The sequence below is a fragment of the Haliotis asinina genome, chromosome 9 (genome assembly GCF_037392515.1).
Source record: "Haliotis asinina isolate JCU_RB_2024 chromosome 9, JCU_Hal_asi_v2, whole genome shotgun sequence".
Taxonomy (NCBI): Eukaryota; Metazoa; Mollusca; class Gastropoda; order Lepetellida; family Haliotidae; genus Haliotis; species Haliotis asinina.
In genome coordinates this window covers 7,533,672-7,551,040 of record NC_090288.1, presented here as the reverse complement: position 1 = coordinate 7,551,040, position 17,369 = coordinate 7,533,672, and the positions used below count along the sequence as shown (strand labels likewise).

Here is a 17,369-nt window from a genome sequence, read left to right as displayed (position 1 = left end):
ATGATTCTGACGCTGATTTACATTTGGCTGGTGAACTATACATCTGCTTTGATTAACATGGGGTTTGGAGTTAAATGGAAAACTTTTGACCATGTTCTTGTGTCAAAACCTTTCACGTTTGAAATGTCAAACATTTCCAGTCACACACGGTGTGTACTTCTGTGTCTCCAGAACGAAGCTTGTGTGTCTGTCTTTTACAGACGGCAACACCGACGGTGTCAGCTCCATGACGTGTTGTTCATGTCGCCTGAAGACGGAGAGCACGAGAATGGAACTATGTACTATAGCTTAACAACAGGTGAGACTTTATAATATCCGTGTGAGTGACAGAGAGTATGCTTTCACAAAGTTAATGGCAGCTATCATTTCGAACAATAGAACAGTGTGATTCCCCTCTTGGTTGCATAATCCGGAATCTATTTCTGGTGTCCCAACAATGAAATTGCTGGAATTTTGCTATGACCGGTTTAAACCCCTATTCACTCACTCACACACTATTAACATGGGGCTATATCCAGAGGCCACACACGGACAATTGTCTGATTTCAACAGATATTTCTTGTGAATGTGAAATATCAATATGGTTCAGATGTGTATATTTAATCAGGAACATTCATAATGTCCTGGTCAACGTAAGTTCCACTGTCAGTTTGAAATACTTAGCATCACGAGAAGTGGTATAGCATAGATCATGAGCAATATTTCAACAAAATTACACAAAATTATCAACACAAAGGAAGAAAGAATTTGAGATATATGAAAGAATTGCGTCATGTTTGTTGGTTTGTCACATTCGAACCTAAGTAAGAGAATACTAGAGATTCACATATTGTCGCTTAGGTCGTAACATGGATCTCCGAGTCATAAGCACCTGTGTGTCAAAGGAAGAAAGACAACGATCAAGCGATGCCACGTCTTGCTTAAATTCTCAGTTTGTGGCAAACTGGGCATCCACTGATAATGTGTTGGGTTGTCTCATTAAATTCCTTGCAAAATTGACTTTTCAAATGACATTAAGAAGTCAGGTTGAAGATTCTGGGATTCAAGAAACCAGATAGGTATCAATGACAAAGCACAGTGTCAGTATCTTGTGTAACCCTCACTAGCTGGAGGATCATTCTGAACTATAATGTCCTAACTATGTACTATGGGATTGAGATCTCGACCTCTCGTGGGCCATGGTTGGGCTGTTACTGCCTCTGGACTGAGAAGTCACCCGTGGCACGTTCAAGATGTGACTTATAACGACGGACCGTGTGTTTAAGGATGTTCATGGAAATGTAATACAACCCTGTTTAGGATGTCAGTGACGTGCCGTTATCCATTAAGATTTTGTCTAGTCTTCACGTCATGTTTACAGTAGTATAAATTTATGAACACCCACTATCCCGTACATGCTCCAAGACATTCCGTCTTGTATTTTTATTTTTATGCCAAACACAAACGTTCAGTTATGAATTCGACTTTCCTTCAACCAGGGAACCTTCCAGTGACATAAAGTTCCGGTAACATCGAGTTTGAGACAAAGCTCTAGGGATAAGTCATTTGTCTATACACTCGGCACATGGGCGGCAATTTCAAAACGCATTTAAGTCGAATGACGTCGAATCCAGAATTTGTACCACTCGACTTGACGAAACAGGATTACAAGTTTGTGGTTCTGCAAAGGATGGTTTCCTCTGAGGAATCATCTACCTGAACGCTAACTGTATTGATGTCATCAGTTTTTTAATGTTGATCTTGGGGATTGGTTTGAAGATCTTTGGCAATGGCCCTTAGTGACCTGCATTCCGCGTATGAACATATTTGGCAATGGCCCTTAGTGACATGCATTCTATTAATAATAATCATACTAATAATCTGCCACAAATAACAGCTGTCAGTTCCTAAGTTCCCATAGCTGCATATCGACAATGGAATTGCTTACAACCGAAAACGGTTAACTTCGACTACAAATTAGCTTAATGACACGTGATCTTTGCCTTTGATCCCAGCATGTTATTAATGTATGGTGCACCTAAGGGGTCAAAATAATCATACAAGCATGATAACGATTTGAATGTAAATGGTTCTGTGGAAGTTAAAGTCATAAGTGTTGCACTATTGTTTTCAACGGGTGTAACTTTCGTTGTGTATTTTAGGAGATTGTCCGTATGGATATGTCCACAATCGCCTCCTCAACTTCTGCTACCAGCTTCATGCTCACGACGTCGGTTACTACGATGGACTTGCTGACTGTTCGTCAAGAGGAGAACACTTTGTTGTGATTGACAGCGAGGACAAGCAGAGCCACGTCGTCAAGCAGATCACATCATCATCGGGTTTGTAAATGTTCCTTCCTAGCCTCCCATCGATGGCATTCAACATCATAAGGTTGTTCCAAAGCTCTAACAAAATCTCCTTAGCGAGAGAGGTTGCAGCAAATGTTCCTCCAAATCCTTTTGTTGCAGATCCCATAATTCCTCTTCTGATACAAGAAAGATTTTAGGCACATTTAATAAAAATAATAGATATTATTAACCCAGTGTTTCCGCGTTACTAACATCATATATTATGAATAAAATTGTATTTTGCGAGTCTAGTGAGATTAGGTTAATGATCTCTTTTTATCTTTGGTACTGACATAAGGTTAGCCATTTAAAGCCAGCCACTGGATCTGACGCCACACTTCGGTAAAAACCTGGACCTTTGAATCCCGAACAGTCCTCTGTGAACGGTATCATATCAGTGATATGTCAGAGAACTCTTGCAAACTGGACTATGTCCGACATTATCAATTGTATTTTCATTGCTTTGTTCAGATACACCTTACTTAATTCATCAGTATTTTTTGGCACGGGTTTTTTTTCAATAGAAAAGGGATATTCAAAGTGCCTGTTTGAAACTTTCAGCTGCTATGGCCCAAAACTACTTCATCGATGGTTCTGATGCGGCAAATGAAGGACAATGGGTATTCTATGATGGCCGACCTATGACCTACTTTGCCTGGAAGCCAGGCTACCCGACAAATCTCTCTGATGACAGAGATTACATCGCCGCCAACAAAGGTGACAAGGCATTTCTATGGCAAGACAGGAAAAGGTCGAAAACAAAGTTCTACATCTGTGAAAAAGACCTTTGAAATCAATGGGCATTATGTGAAATTACTGGTAGTGTGTCCTCTTGCAACAGAATTTGCGAAATAAGCAATGTTAGAGATCATCTCGGTTTTCACAGAATGGACCCTTCCCGATCCCACGTGCATGATCCTTGCACTCCTGAGTAGTTGAAATCTGGCTTTAGTTTTCGTGTTTCCTTCTCTGAAAGTTGATGTTCAAGGTAATTGATATGTCACATAAACAACAAGTTATAAGTTATATATCGGATTGTACATGAATTATCTAAATCATAGTTTATAAGATATATGAAATTTTGTTTTTTGCAATTTGAGAGGCTTTCAGTACCCACAATGTTCGTCTGTGATTTGGAGTGAAAGAAGCTGTCGTAAAATACAAGTGTAGGAGAAAACACCAAGGGACTGCTCTCATAGTCTCTCGGTATGTTGGCATGAAAAGCATTCATTTCGTTTTCACAATTTTCAGCTGGAATAGAATTATTTGGACAGATGATACTAATAACAACGGCAGACCTGAATGTGAATTTTACTTATGTATTTCAATCCTCCTGATTTATGAAGGCGCACTGTAAATAGTGGTTTATGAACTTCACACCTCCATGGCTAGCATCGTGATCATCGCACTGCGCAATTGGCGCAAGGTAACAGTACGATTGCGAGTCCGTCCACTCAATCCCGGTAGTCGCAACATTTGGTTCCTGAAGACCAATTCTCTTGCTTGGCTAAACAACTGAATGATCAAAGTTACAAACGTCTTATTTCGGAAGAGTCAGTCAGTGACATCGTAAACGAGAATGCTTAGTTTCATCAAGTTTGTGTATACCACATTGGGTGATCCTCTTTGTTTATATTATCAGTAAAGCAACAGAGCTGAGTGCATTGGGTTTTACGCCGCTTTTAGTAAAATTCCAGCAATACCACGGCGGGGGACACTAGGTATGCTCTTCACACATTGTACTCATATGGTGAGTGGAATCCTGGTCTTCAGCGCTACGAGCGGATGTTAATTCACGTTCATGAATGTTCTACATCTTCTCTGAACACAAACTTTCAGCATAGCGTAGGATTAAGTTTGAAACTGCTACTCCCGGTCAGTCTTTCCATGTTGTACCATCGGAATGTGGGATCAAACACACGGGCATGGACAATGGCGTTATGTGGATGGAAAACGCCAATGTGACGCTGAATAATTATTCACAAACTCGCGGAATGAAACCCTTGTAAAAGTGAAATGAGAATATGGTGTTTCAGTAACTTAAATGTTAGGTCTCCTTGTTTGACATGAATAATACTCAACTCTGAAAGACATTATGATATCAAGATCATGCTTGAATGCAATGTTGGTTGGTCGGTTGGTTGGTTGCACTACATTCAGCAATAGTCCAGCTATGTGACGGCGGTCTGTCAGTAATAATGATTAGACCAGACAATCCAAGGATCAATATCATAAGCATCAATTTACGCAATTGGGATACGATAACAAGTTATCCATCCGTTCCGGCCAGTCGCCTCTTATGACAAGCATGGGTTAACCCGGATCTTCACAGGACAACTGACAATGGAACGTATCTACAAGGGTTCAATGCAGTATATGAATATGTAATTCATCGTGCTGTTATTCATGTATTAATCTGTATGAGATTAAAACAAGACCAAGTAAGAAGCTTTTACCTCTCTATAAAACTGTCCCAGTCAAATGATGACAGAACCCATCAATAACTATAACAGCAATGGTTTCAGCGCATTTACACTCATAATCTACCAGTCCATATAGCATGACAACAAATGGTATGGCTTTACAACTTCTTTAATGTTTACAACACGACGTTACTGGGCTACTTCATGCCCCTTCATTCCGGGTTGTATACATTAAAGAAGTTTTAAATCCATACCATTTGCTTTCATGTCATCCACCAGCTTCTAAATGGCAATCAAGCAACCAGTCTATATAGCTTAGAAAGTCAAGCAAATTCATTTGGAGGAACACTGTCATTGGGATCATAACCCTTCAGAAGCACACATGTGAGATTGGGAATAGTTCCAATCATCTTTCATAATTATTCCCTGTGATGCAAACAACAGAAAAAGCATGTCTGCACTCGAAAACAGTGTTTCAGAAAAATATATTATAACCATTTTATAACCAATCCCTTCCACCGATTAGCATTCGCAAAACATCTGTAATTTCCATACATCATACGCGTACGTGATGCAGTGTTATTCGAGATAGAGAACTATTGTCACTAAGTACCAACCAGAGTTCGGCATTCCCATCGGTGTACATAAAAAAATTATAGAAAAGTTCTTAGCCAGTCAAAAAACGATTTTATGTGTAGGTAAGATAAAGTACTGAAAACCATCTGTTTTGTCAATCTCATCTACTTTACAAACAACTAATTTTCACCTCATAACAGTAGTCATCGAATGCTCAACATCTCATATAAACACATCACTTCTCATGTATCGCATGTATCACTTGCATGACAACAACATTGGAATCTATGTCGAAAAGTCGCCTATACAGAATAAAGAAGTTGTGAATCCATAAGAATCGTCTTCATCTACTTGCTCTCAGAAGACGATAATAAAAACCTTTGTCACTAATGGTATGCCGCAGTTCCTAGGGATGTTGTTTTCCCCAAACAATTCATTTGCATTCTTCAACAATATTGATGTATGTTTCATTGCCTCCAACAAAAATACTAATGAATTTATAATGTGAAGCAACCAAAGCCAGTATAACATTTTCTCTAACAACTGCACAATTCTGAAGAAATGTATGTGGTTTCAACTGTGTACAGTTTTCTACAGGTCACCAACCAGTTCAACAGTCTCGTTACAGCGGTACAACTTCAGTCAGTCAGACTGTCCTCTATTACCACATCAGTCTCTCAGTGCACCTGACCGACCACCCGTCTCTTCAGTTCATCGATTAATCCAACTAACCGCTTTGTGGATGTATTTGATCCAAACTGCTGATATTCGTATTTCTTTCATAGAGGAAACAGCATTAGAAATATCAAAGCCAAATTAACATATATTCGAGACTCAAGTCTCTTACCTCCTGAAAAGTCATAACAGAGCCAGTGACAGACGTACTGTATAAGATAGTTTCGAAATCCAATCAATATCGGTGCGCATTTGGGCATGAAAAGTTAAGTGTTCAAAATTTACTGGTATATTGATCATAAGCCAGTGACAATGTATGTTATGGTTTGAAAAGTATCAAGCAAGGGGGCACTGAATCATCTAAAACGCTGTATGATCCGACATTTTTTCCCGGTCATAGTGAGTGTCAATTTATACAACTTCTAATGTATATGGTATATGACAGGCTATAAACGTTGCGGTATTAAAAGCAGTGTGGTCGGTGTGGTATCCATGTTGACACCCTCACTACATGTATGAAATAAGAGTCTGAAGTCATTCGAGTGTCTCAAGACATATATCCCGACAACGATATTACGTTAGGATATATTAGTCAAATTAGAGGCAGTGGGAAGAATAGCATAGGCTATTGAAAGAATGTTTCAAGAATATATTATTTTTTGGTGATGATTTTGGTGTTGGTCGGATCGAATGGTTCTTAAATGCATTTATCACTGGGGTTTAAGACTGTTATACACAAGCATGGCATGACCTCACCGTGTTCAGCACAATTGAGCATCATTGGCTGGCGTCTAGTTCAGACGGACGCGATGATTCTGAAGTTGCTTTTCATTTGTCTGGTGAACCATATACCTGCTTTGATTAATACAGGGTTTGGAGTTAAATGGGAAACATTTGACCATGTTCTTGTGTCAAAACCTTTCATGTTTGAAATTACAAGGCGTGTACTTCTGTGTCTCCAGAAAATAATATGAAACCCGGAATAGATCGCCAACAACTGAAAGTAGATCGCCATACTAGGAACCATGGGGAACTACAGTACTTTTGCTACCTTCACGGACCCTGTTTCGATTTACAACCAGGCGATTGTATGAAATACTTACCCAAACGTTAAAAGAACAAACGTAATACGTTTAAAAAATCTGGCAATTTTAAATCTAGCTGTGAATGTGTTGGAACAATAATTTTACAATACTTCAACCCACTGAGAATAATAGAGATACGCACATTGCCGTTTACGTCGTAACATGGATCTCCGAGTCAAAACCACATGCGTGTCAAAATATGAATTACAACGATCAAATCATCCGTTGGGGCAAAGTAGGGCATGCAATGACAATATCTTGCAAAGTCTACTTTCCATATTCAAGGGAAAGTCCATAATATTCCAGTAGTCTCATTGGATTTGTAATAATGAATACATTGACTGGTCTCGTCAAGCTATGACTGAGATGTTACCGATGTAATATTCCAACCAGTCACTAACTAAAACAGACTTCAGTCACTAACTAAAACTATCAATTGTTGTTCAAAAATATAGTTCATTCCTTTTATAACAAACCATTACATATTATGCTCGCCTTTGATCGCAGCATATAATCACAAGATATGGTGTTCCCGAAGGTTCAAATAGTCATGCAAACATGATTATGATTCGAATGTAAAAATGGCTATATGGGAGTCATAAGTGTTGAGCGATTTTCCCCATATGTATTGGTGTTAAAGCTTATTGTATATCTTAGGTGCTTGTCCATTTGGATATGTCCACAACCGCCTCCTCACCATCTGTACCAGTTTCATCCTGACGACATATCTCAAGACGGCGGATTTGCTGACTGCACAGAACACCTTATTGTGATTGACAGCGAGGACAAGCAGAAACACATCGCCAAGCAGATCACGTAGTCATCGGGTTTGTAAATGTTTCTTCATGTCCACCCGTCGATGGCATTCAACATCGTATCCATGTTGTTAGTCACTGAATTAACTGATTAACAATAAACATCACCTGACTACCATCGAAACCGTATTATAATCTTTTTGGATTATACCATGGCTTTGTTTTCTGGTTAGGTAAACGCCGAAGTGTCATGAATCGTATGACATTTTCATTTTTTTTATTTCATGTCTTCCTTTATTTAATTCATTTTTTGTTCTTGTTCCAAAGCTCTGACAAAATATCTGTAGCTGAATGGGACGCTGAAAATGGCTCCTCCAAATCCTTGTGTGACAGATTCCACAATTCCTAGATCGATAGTAGAAGGATTTATGTATATTCACTGAAAATAGTTGAGATTAGTGAAATAAATACCCTAAATTAGGACGGCGATAAACCAATAACACAAATACCACACCTACCTCTATAGTAAGGGGAAAAATATGGAGTCGAAACATTCCTTGTCCCATGAACACTGACAAGCCAGCCACTGAATATGAAGTCACATATGGACAACGTAGACCCCCAGCCATCCGATCAGCCCTAAGGGAAGGGTATCATAATTACTGACAGGTTATTGAACTTTTACTATCTGGCATTTGTCCGACACTATTAATTGTATTTCTTTGGTCTTGTCAGATACACGTAACTTCTATCATTAGTAACATGGTTGTTTGTGGTTTCAATAGAAAAAGATCAAAGTGCCTGCTTGAAACTTTCAGCAACTGTGACCACAAACTACTTATCGATGGTTCTGATGCGGCAAATGATGAACAACATATATTTCATGATGGCCGACCTATCACCGACTTCGCCTGGAGGCCAGGCTACACGATAAATGGTAATGATCTGGGAGACTGCCTCGTGGCCAGAAAGCGAGACAATGCATTTCTGTGGCAATACAGGGAAAGGTCGGAATCAAAGTTCTACATCTGTGAATGGACACAATGTGAAACTACTGGCACTATGTGATGCTGAATAGATCACCTCGCCCTTCAGGAAAGGAACTCGGTTTTACGCAGCCGTGATTAGATTCTTTCAAAACAGATTTAAGATAATTTCTGTCATGTCTCCATTAATTTACATGTTAAAAGCCCTGGTATCGGAATGTACATGGATTATTTAAATCCTGGTTTGTAAAATATACGAAAAATATGTTTTGCAACTTGAGAGGCTTTCAGAAAGCTCAATATTTGTGTGTGATTTGGAAAGAAAGAAACTCCCGTATCGGAATGTGCATAAAGAAAAAATCTAAATACGACGTCGTCAGTTAATTGTCTATATAAGTATGCTTTTCAAAATATATTCCGCAACTGGCGTGGCTTTGGAGATTTGGAGTAAAAGAAGCTCCCGTAAAGTACAAGTGTAGAAGAAAATATAAAGGGAACGCAATCCTGATGTCCGAGTACATTACAGCTGACATGAAACATATGTACAAAAGTTAAGCAACACAAAATAAAACAGTCCACTAAACAGAAATACTGAGGATAATAATCACTCCATAATTTTAAACTTTACTTTGACCATTTTTTTATTAAAAACCTTAAACAAACACATGTGACGTCATTACAAAATCGAAAACCTGTGAACTACAAGAAGTGCGGAGTGGGTTAGTGAAATTCACACACGCATACAAGAAGTGCGGGGCTGGGCAGAACGGAAGCAAATACGGACGAGCTGCGGATGCAGCCGCGCCGCTTTAGTTCACCGAAGACGTTGAGCAGGATCTGGTGCACTGGCAAATCTGCTGCGACGTGATGGCGTCACATCATAACGTCGTTTTCCGAGGTCCGCCACTGCTTGGTGGTCTTTCACTTTCACGATACGATTTTATCACCAACTTGCAAGAAAGAAATCGTTATACTACATGTGCTCAGAAAGGTTCATTTAAAAAGTGAAATGAAAATATATTTATGTTTCACTGAGTCAACTTCCGAATGTATTCCTCGTGATGGATGCAATCAGGATAACAGGGATATAGAAGCAATCTTAAAACCATTTTCTGGTTCAAGAGGAGTAGGTGAGTTTAGTTTTATCCCACCATTTTAGCAAGATTCCACCAATGGGCACACCAGAAATGTACTTCACATGTGGAGAATCAAAACCGGGTCTTTGGCGTGACGAGCGAACGCCTTGACCACTATGCTACCCGGTTCAAGAGGAACCGTTTGCTTGAAATACAATAACAATGAATTTGACAAAATCAATATCAGAAACATGTCTTGCTCTCAAAAAACAGATGCTTAAAACCTTAGTCATCACTGGTATCCCGCAGTGGTACCTCGGGGTATTGCAATCTCCATATACAATGTGGATCGTGTGTACGTTAATGAATTAATGATTCGCATGAACAACTCGCAGCATAACAATTCTGAAGAGAGAAGTGTGTATTGTTTCATCTGTCAGCAGCTTCTTTCCAACTACTTAGAGTTAATGAGAGTGAACTACACTCAAGCTTTGATACTGCAGTGTTTTACATACAATAAGACGACACATATACGTATAATTTTGCTTCTTAAATTTAGGAATTAGGTATACTTACTGAAACTTTAGTAAATGTACACAATTCCTTGGTGAAGAAGGTAAGATTTAAGATTACTGAAATGTTCGAAGTTTCAGAGGTTGTACAGCAAACCTGGCTCAAGGTAAAATACTGGAGCAGTTATATTGCTTATAACTTGGTGGTTCAAACAAGATATTTTACATACTGGTACAGGGACGCAATTAATCATTTACAACCTCAAACCACACAGAATCGACCTGACTGCTCGTTCTACAACAATCTCCCTGGAAGAGACCGTTCATTAATACTCAAAACATGTGAATCCATCTAATGTTCCTCCAGCCTCCAGATGGAACTTGAAAGCTAACCTTATCATGGCTGTGTGATAACAAAGGTAAACCTGAGACTTCATACTGATTTAACTGAGGTAAAGTTTTGTGGTGAACCAAACAAATCTAACTAACCGGTGTATGCCTACATATGTCTAAACAGCAAAAAGAAAACTAATAATTTCAATTAAGACGATCAAGAATACAATGAACACTCAACAAAATCATTGTTTAGAGGTTCTTTTAAATAGTGGTATGACATTTGGATATCTGGAGTGATATGACTCCTGCAGAATATTTACCAATATTAGTAGCAATCTGCATTTGCAAATTTACTTGTTTAGTTCCTGGTTAAAAGGCTTGCATTGTCATAAACGACCGTCAGCCAGAATAAACAGCATTCACAGGCTCTCATTTACATGTTTTCTTTAGTATGTCTAGAATTCAAGACACCGAGTCCACTGATTTCATTGACTAAATCCATGGTAACATATCAACAGAGGATGCATTCGCGCTTTGAAAGTGGACCACCGATCACACTATGTCCAAACATAGTCAACGCCTTTATCAATTACCACACGTTGTCTGCCATTTCAGATAAGAAGGACGCAATGATTCGGACGCTACTATTCCTTTGTCTGGTGAAGTATATGCCTGCTTTGATAAACACGGGATTTGGAGTTAAATGGAAAGATTTTGACCATGTTCTTGTGTCAAAACCTTTCATGTTTGAAATTTCCAATATTTACAGTCGTACACGATGTGTACTTCTCTGCCTCCAGAACGAAGCGTGTGTATCTGTCTTTTACAGACGGCAACACCGACGGTGCCAGTTCCATGATGTTCTGTTTATGTCACCCGAAGACGGAGAGCACGAGAACGGAACTGTGTATTACAGCTTAACAACAAGTGAGACTTTATAATATTCGTGACTTTTACGTGGCTAATAGCAATCAGGGCTGAGGACAGAGGTTCGATTCCCCACATGGTTACAATGTCTGATAGTTACAATGTCTGAAGCTCATTTCAGGTGTCCACCTTAGTGATAATTCTGGAATATTTCTTAAAGTTGCGTAAAACCATATGCAGGCACTCAAACACCAGAGGCAGACATCTGCCTTTTGATTCCTCACTTAATTCCAAAACTTTCAACGTAAAATTTTATACTTACCAATTTTTTAAACATATATTTGCTATTTGAAATTTCGGCTAAATATTCCTAGTCACCAGTGACTGAAGGGATGGTGTAAATCCAACTAGGGTCTCTGCAGGTAGCTAATCCCCATGGTCTCCAAGGTGGCCCCTTCTGTTGTTAGCGACCGCCTATAGCTTTTTTTTTCATATGGTATTGTCTTTGTTAAATGTGTTTTTACTTTTCCGTGGTAGTTTTAGACACCACCTATGACAATTATTTAACAATTCAAATTTATTGTGAAATATTTCTCGTCACCTTAAGACTGAAATATTGTCGAGGTGACGTTAATTCACTCACTCACTCACTCACAATATACAACACATTTGTGTCACGGGTGCCATTATGGCATGAATACCCGCAGTCATCCGACTCATGACTGTCACAGTTGTGTGGAGACCGTAGCTTTTGGTATCCCGAGTGAAAATATTATACTGAATTATTTACACAAAAGCACGTTTAATTATCCATGTATCACCCGCGACCACATGCAATGCCTATTCCGATTGCTCAGGTACACAACACACGTGGGCGCACATACGCATCTGCACGTGTATCATCACAAACGCATCTTGACCTCCCCTTCTTGAATGTTCTGGGTTTTTTCAGTCGCCACTACCTGAGAGTGGTTAACAAACACGTGCGTATGATGTATGGTTTATGCGCATGTGGTTATTCTGAAGCTCTCATGTCCGTATACAACCATGTCAAGACTAGTATGTTCCAATGCAAGTTTGATAGTACACAGCTAGTCTAGTAGCATCCGGTATTGGAGAACAAAGGTAACAGTATAAGACAAAATATTATAGATATCAACTTCTTCTTTATCATGTGCACAATGTTTCTGGGTTATTCCATGTCCCTTCGTCCGGTGAATGACGACGGAGCAAGGAATAGTCAAGAATGTTGTGTATGCAATAGAGAGGAAGTTGACATGGTGGTGCATATGCAGGACAGGACATGAACGCTTCTTAATAAACAAATACAAACGTATATATGGTTCTCAAGAACCTCAAAGTTTGATTAAATTAATATGAAGATGTGACATTTGTTAGAAACTGTCTAGGACACTACACCCTGACTTCTGTCAGTATTTTACTCATCTGATTGTGTTGAAACATGTGGTTTGTTTATCGAGGTTCTTGTCCGCTTGGATACGTCCACAACCGCCTCCTCAACATCTGCTACCAGCTTCATCCTGACAAAATACCGTACGACAATGGCCTTGCTGACTGTTCGTCAAAAGGAGAACATTTTGTTGTGATTGACAGCGAGGACAAGCAGAACCACGTCGTCAAGCAGATCAAGTCGTCATCAGGTTTGTGCATGTGTCATTGTTTTGGTCTATTAATAGGAATCACAATCATATGCACACTGTCAGTGAGTGAGTGATTTTATACCACTTATAGGAATCTCCACGGCATGGAATACCAAAAGTTCTACCCATTGTTCCCATTGGAAATTTGAACCAGCATTATCACAAGCTAACGCTCGTGAAAAGCAAGGATATCCCCGATGCCAACATACTATTAGTTGTTATGAGACACAATGAAATATTTGAAGAACAATCAGACTAGAAGATTAATGCCTATTGTAATCTTAAACGACATGCCTAAAATACCCTCTCAGGGAACAATGAGATTATGAGGCTTCAGTTCCCAACGACAGCCGAGCCATAAACGATCTCAGTGACCAATCAAAAACTATATATGTGGAAATTAATCAGGTATCACTCGTAATTTCTCTGACTGATCGACAATGCTCTGCGCTCTCCTGTTGTTGTTTTGCGGAGTTTGCATGGTATCAAAATATGTTTTAACATCAGTGGTAGTCCTGTATTTGTTCAACAGTGTTGAAATGACTGAAGGATCGTGCCCAACTTAATATCCAAATTGTCTGAGGGATATTTCTACATTTCTACTTATAATAATACACCATTTGGCAATTTATGACGTACCATGACAGTTATGGTACTGAATTTGGAATCCATACTGAAAGTAGAAAATTGGGACATGTTATCAGTATATTTTCATTTAAACTAAGGTACGTGAGCGACATTTCACATGCATTGTGCGCCATCGCGCGTACATTGAATATCTCCATAAACAAACATTCTATACAGCTACATGATAATAAATTATTCAGAAAAATGCCTTGATTCCGATTTTCACAGAATTATGGGTCTATGAATTAGTTGATGCTAAATTAATTTTAATATCGCTACATACCTATATACATCAGAATTTATGAATGAGATCCACTTGTTTCAAATTACACAAAATTATATGAAAGTAACTTTTATTTACAGTGTTCTGTTCTGTACAGATCGAAGTTTTTACCCCATAGACTGGTCTTTGTGAACTACAATAAGCAACACCAGTTCAATTTCGTAGTTATCTCTCACGAGCCATGACAGTCATTTGTCAGTTCATTATTTGTTTGGTCCGACAATATACCAGCTGTGCGACGGAGGTCTGGTGCAGACAATCCAGTGACTGGCACCATGAGCATAGATCTTCGCAATACATATATACGAATACATATATCAATCCGGTACCCACTTAGTAACCTGGGGCGGCAGCGTAGCCTTGTGGGTAAAACGTTCGCTCGTCACGGCGAGGAATCGGGTTCGAATGTGTAAAGATCATTTTCGATGTCCCCGCTGTGATATTGCTGGAGTGAGTCCAGTTTTACGCCGTTTTCAGCAATATTCCAGCTATATGGCGGGATAATTCTTCAATATTGCTGAAAACACCGAATAATCATACTTACTCATTGACTTAGTAAGCTCTAAAGACAAGTCAATGTAAAATGTATGTTAGTGAATTTACCACTTTCTTGACTTCTTTTCTCCAGACTAATGATTGCTATCTCACACTGAGGTCACATTTGTTAAAGCAAACGCGTAAATGAGAAAATGTATTTTTGCGTTTCTCCCAATTATACTACTGATTATCTTTGTTTCTGTCAGCTAGAACCTAATGGTGTTTTATCATAAGTAGAACGTAAAGAAACGTAGAAAGTTAATTCTTTTAACATTGCAGTTTTTCTCTTTTGACGAGAGACCCGTGAAGGTCTCGGGGTAGAACAGACCTTCAGCAACCCATGCTTGCCATAAAAGGCCACTATGCTTGTCGTAAGAGGCGACTAACGGCATCGGGTGGTCAGGCTCGCTGACTTGGTTGACACATGTCATCGGTACACAACTGCGCAGATTGATGCTCAAGTTGTTGATCACTGGATTGTCTGCTCCAGACTCATTTATTTACAGACCGCCGCCACCTAGCTGGAATATTGCTGAGTGCGGCGTAAAACCAAACTAACTCACTCATTTGTCGAGAGTAAAAATTACAGAAAGTGAATTGTTTTAACCTGCAGCAACTATAGCCTCCAGCTACGTCATCGATGGGTCAGATGTGGTAAATGAAGGACAATGGGCATTCCATGATGGTCAACTCATGACGTACTTCGCCTGGGGGCCAGGCTTCCCGACAAATAGTTCGAGTGCGAGAGATTACATGTTTGCCAGCAAACTGAACAATGCATTCTTGTGGCGAGATGGGACGCGGGCAGAAGCGAAATACTACATCTGTCAGAAAGACCTTTGAAATCCAGGACCACTGACTGGTATTCGAGGAGTGGTTGATACTAAGAATGATGACAATCATGACAAAGAAGTATTTTGTCGCACTGAAAAGAATTTCAGAAATTCGCAACGAAAGAGATCGTGCCTCTCTGTAGTAGATAAATCCGCTTTAAAACACATGGCTATCACATGTACATCAAGTGTTGGAAGTTCTAATCATATTCAAATGTTCAGTGTTTATGTTTATCTCACTTCAACAAGGACTTAACTCAACTCTATACTTGGTCATAGCAAGGTATTAAAACTCTGCATTGTAGTTAATTCCCAAACTACATGAAAATCCATAGAAGGAGAGATATATCGCTGGTTCCGGCGAATCTACCACCAAACCCATGTCTCAAAGATTAACCATAGTCTTTAACACTATCAAGGGAGGATTTTCTCGCTTTACCCCGAGGGTAATTCCACGTGGATTCACAAAAACTGAAAAAATGGATTTGCTACATTTTCATAATCTCAAAAAAAACATCTGTTCTGCTTGATTGTTTATCACTATTCCACATAACAAACTTAAGGAAAACCTTTTTTATCCACGCGACAATTGCGAACAGGCGTTGTGACACACCTAATTATCTATCTTCCGAGTTGCAGTACAAATTGTAAAAAATGAAAGCAAATGTCATGTGAAGTTTACCAAGAAGACAGTATCTGAGATGCTGGACTTTCTCATTGAAAACGTCTTTGTGAAATCTTGGGGTAAAACATTTCCCCTCATCTGTTTCCTCGAATCTGATTCCTCATGCATACGTATAAGAATTTCTACTTTGGTACATTTGTACATGTTCTTTTCACTAGGATTTCATACAACATTTGGTCACATTTTGGTCACATACATGATGTGATCATGTTTTGACAGCAGTGGTTTACAAACTCACATGGTCACAATATGATCACAATTGTTAAATAGTTTTTACCCGAGAATTGTGGGATTGGAAGGAATTATGTTTGTTTTGTTTTAGTGTATTCGTTTTTTAATTTTTGTTTTGTATTCTTGTACTTTCTTCCGTGTTTCATTTGATGACACTGGTCTGGACTGGTCGGGTCACAGTGTATCCACTGTAGTTGAGGACCCTTACCACAAAGACCTGTCTCTTGGTAGCACAAGGTGTTCTAATGGCGGCAGTCTGGTTCATCTTCTTCCTTTTCTCTACAGTCCTATGGATGAAACATTTTAAAAAATCGTTACTCACTTACTGATTTGATTACTGACGTTGACATTGCCATTCCCTTTCCCTTTTCTGCAGCTCATTCTGAAAATCATTGATCAACTCGGGTAAGTTCTACTTTGATTAATCACATTAGTCACATTGTCGAACGATTTGGAGAGAATTGATCAGTTTCTTCAGAAACTATTTTGGAAACTCTTTCCTCGTCCCTGTCTCTGCAGATCCAGTACCGGCTACATTAATGAGACAAAAGGAACAAATACAATGTGTGACATCGAAACAATGTCAGGATCAATGAATAATTAGCACACGTATTACTAGTGCAAATATAGCAACGTGTTGATAATATCTTTCTTTGTCTATGTTTCATATTTAGTACTAATAGTAGTCAGCTTATATGGCGATCAGATCCATGCACATTACCTCCTCAAGGGGCTACATTACTATCGACGGTCATAGGACACTGACGTACTCTGTGATACTATTTCAACCCCCTGGCGGTCCATGTTGCCTGTTAGGCACAAAGAACCTAACACTCACATTGCCAGCATATCATTACCCGTTTTACAGCTGGATGAACTGAGACAATCTAA

At 39.2% G+C, this 17,369-nt stretch overlaps 2 protein-coding genes across 2 annotated transcripts; both read left to right on the top strand.

Annotated features, from left to right (window-relative positions):
• Positions 1–3,121, top strand: LOC137296787 (perlucin-like). The gene is made up of 3 exons (XM_067828641.1): positions 1–298; positions 2,142–2,321; positions 2,892–3,121. Exons 1-3 carry the CDS (start codon positions 1–3, stop codon positions 3,119–3,121), a joined length of 708 nt encoding a protein of 235 aa, XP_067684742.1.
• An 8,262-nt stretch (positions 3,122–11,383) lies between these two features.
• Positions 11,384–15,572, top strand: LOC137296844 (C-type lectin domain family 4 member E-like). The gene is made up of 3 exons (XM_067828712.1): positions 11,384–11,681; positions 13,103–13,282; positions 15,343–15,572. The coding sequence occupies exons 1-3, from the start codon at positions 11,384–11,386 to the stop codon at positions 15,570–15,572; spliced, it is 708 nt and encodes a 235-aa protein (XP_067684813.1).
• Positions 15,573–17,369: the final 1,797 nt, after the last annotated feature.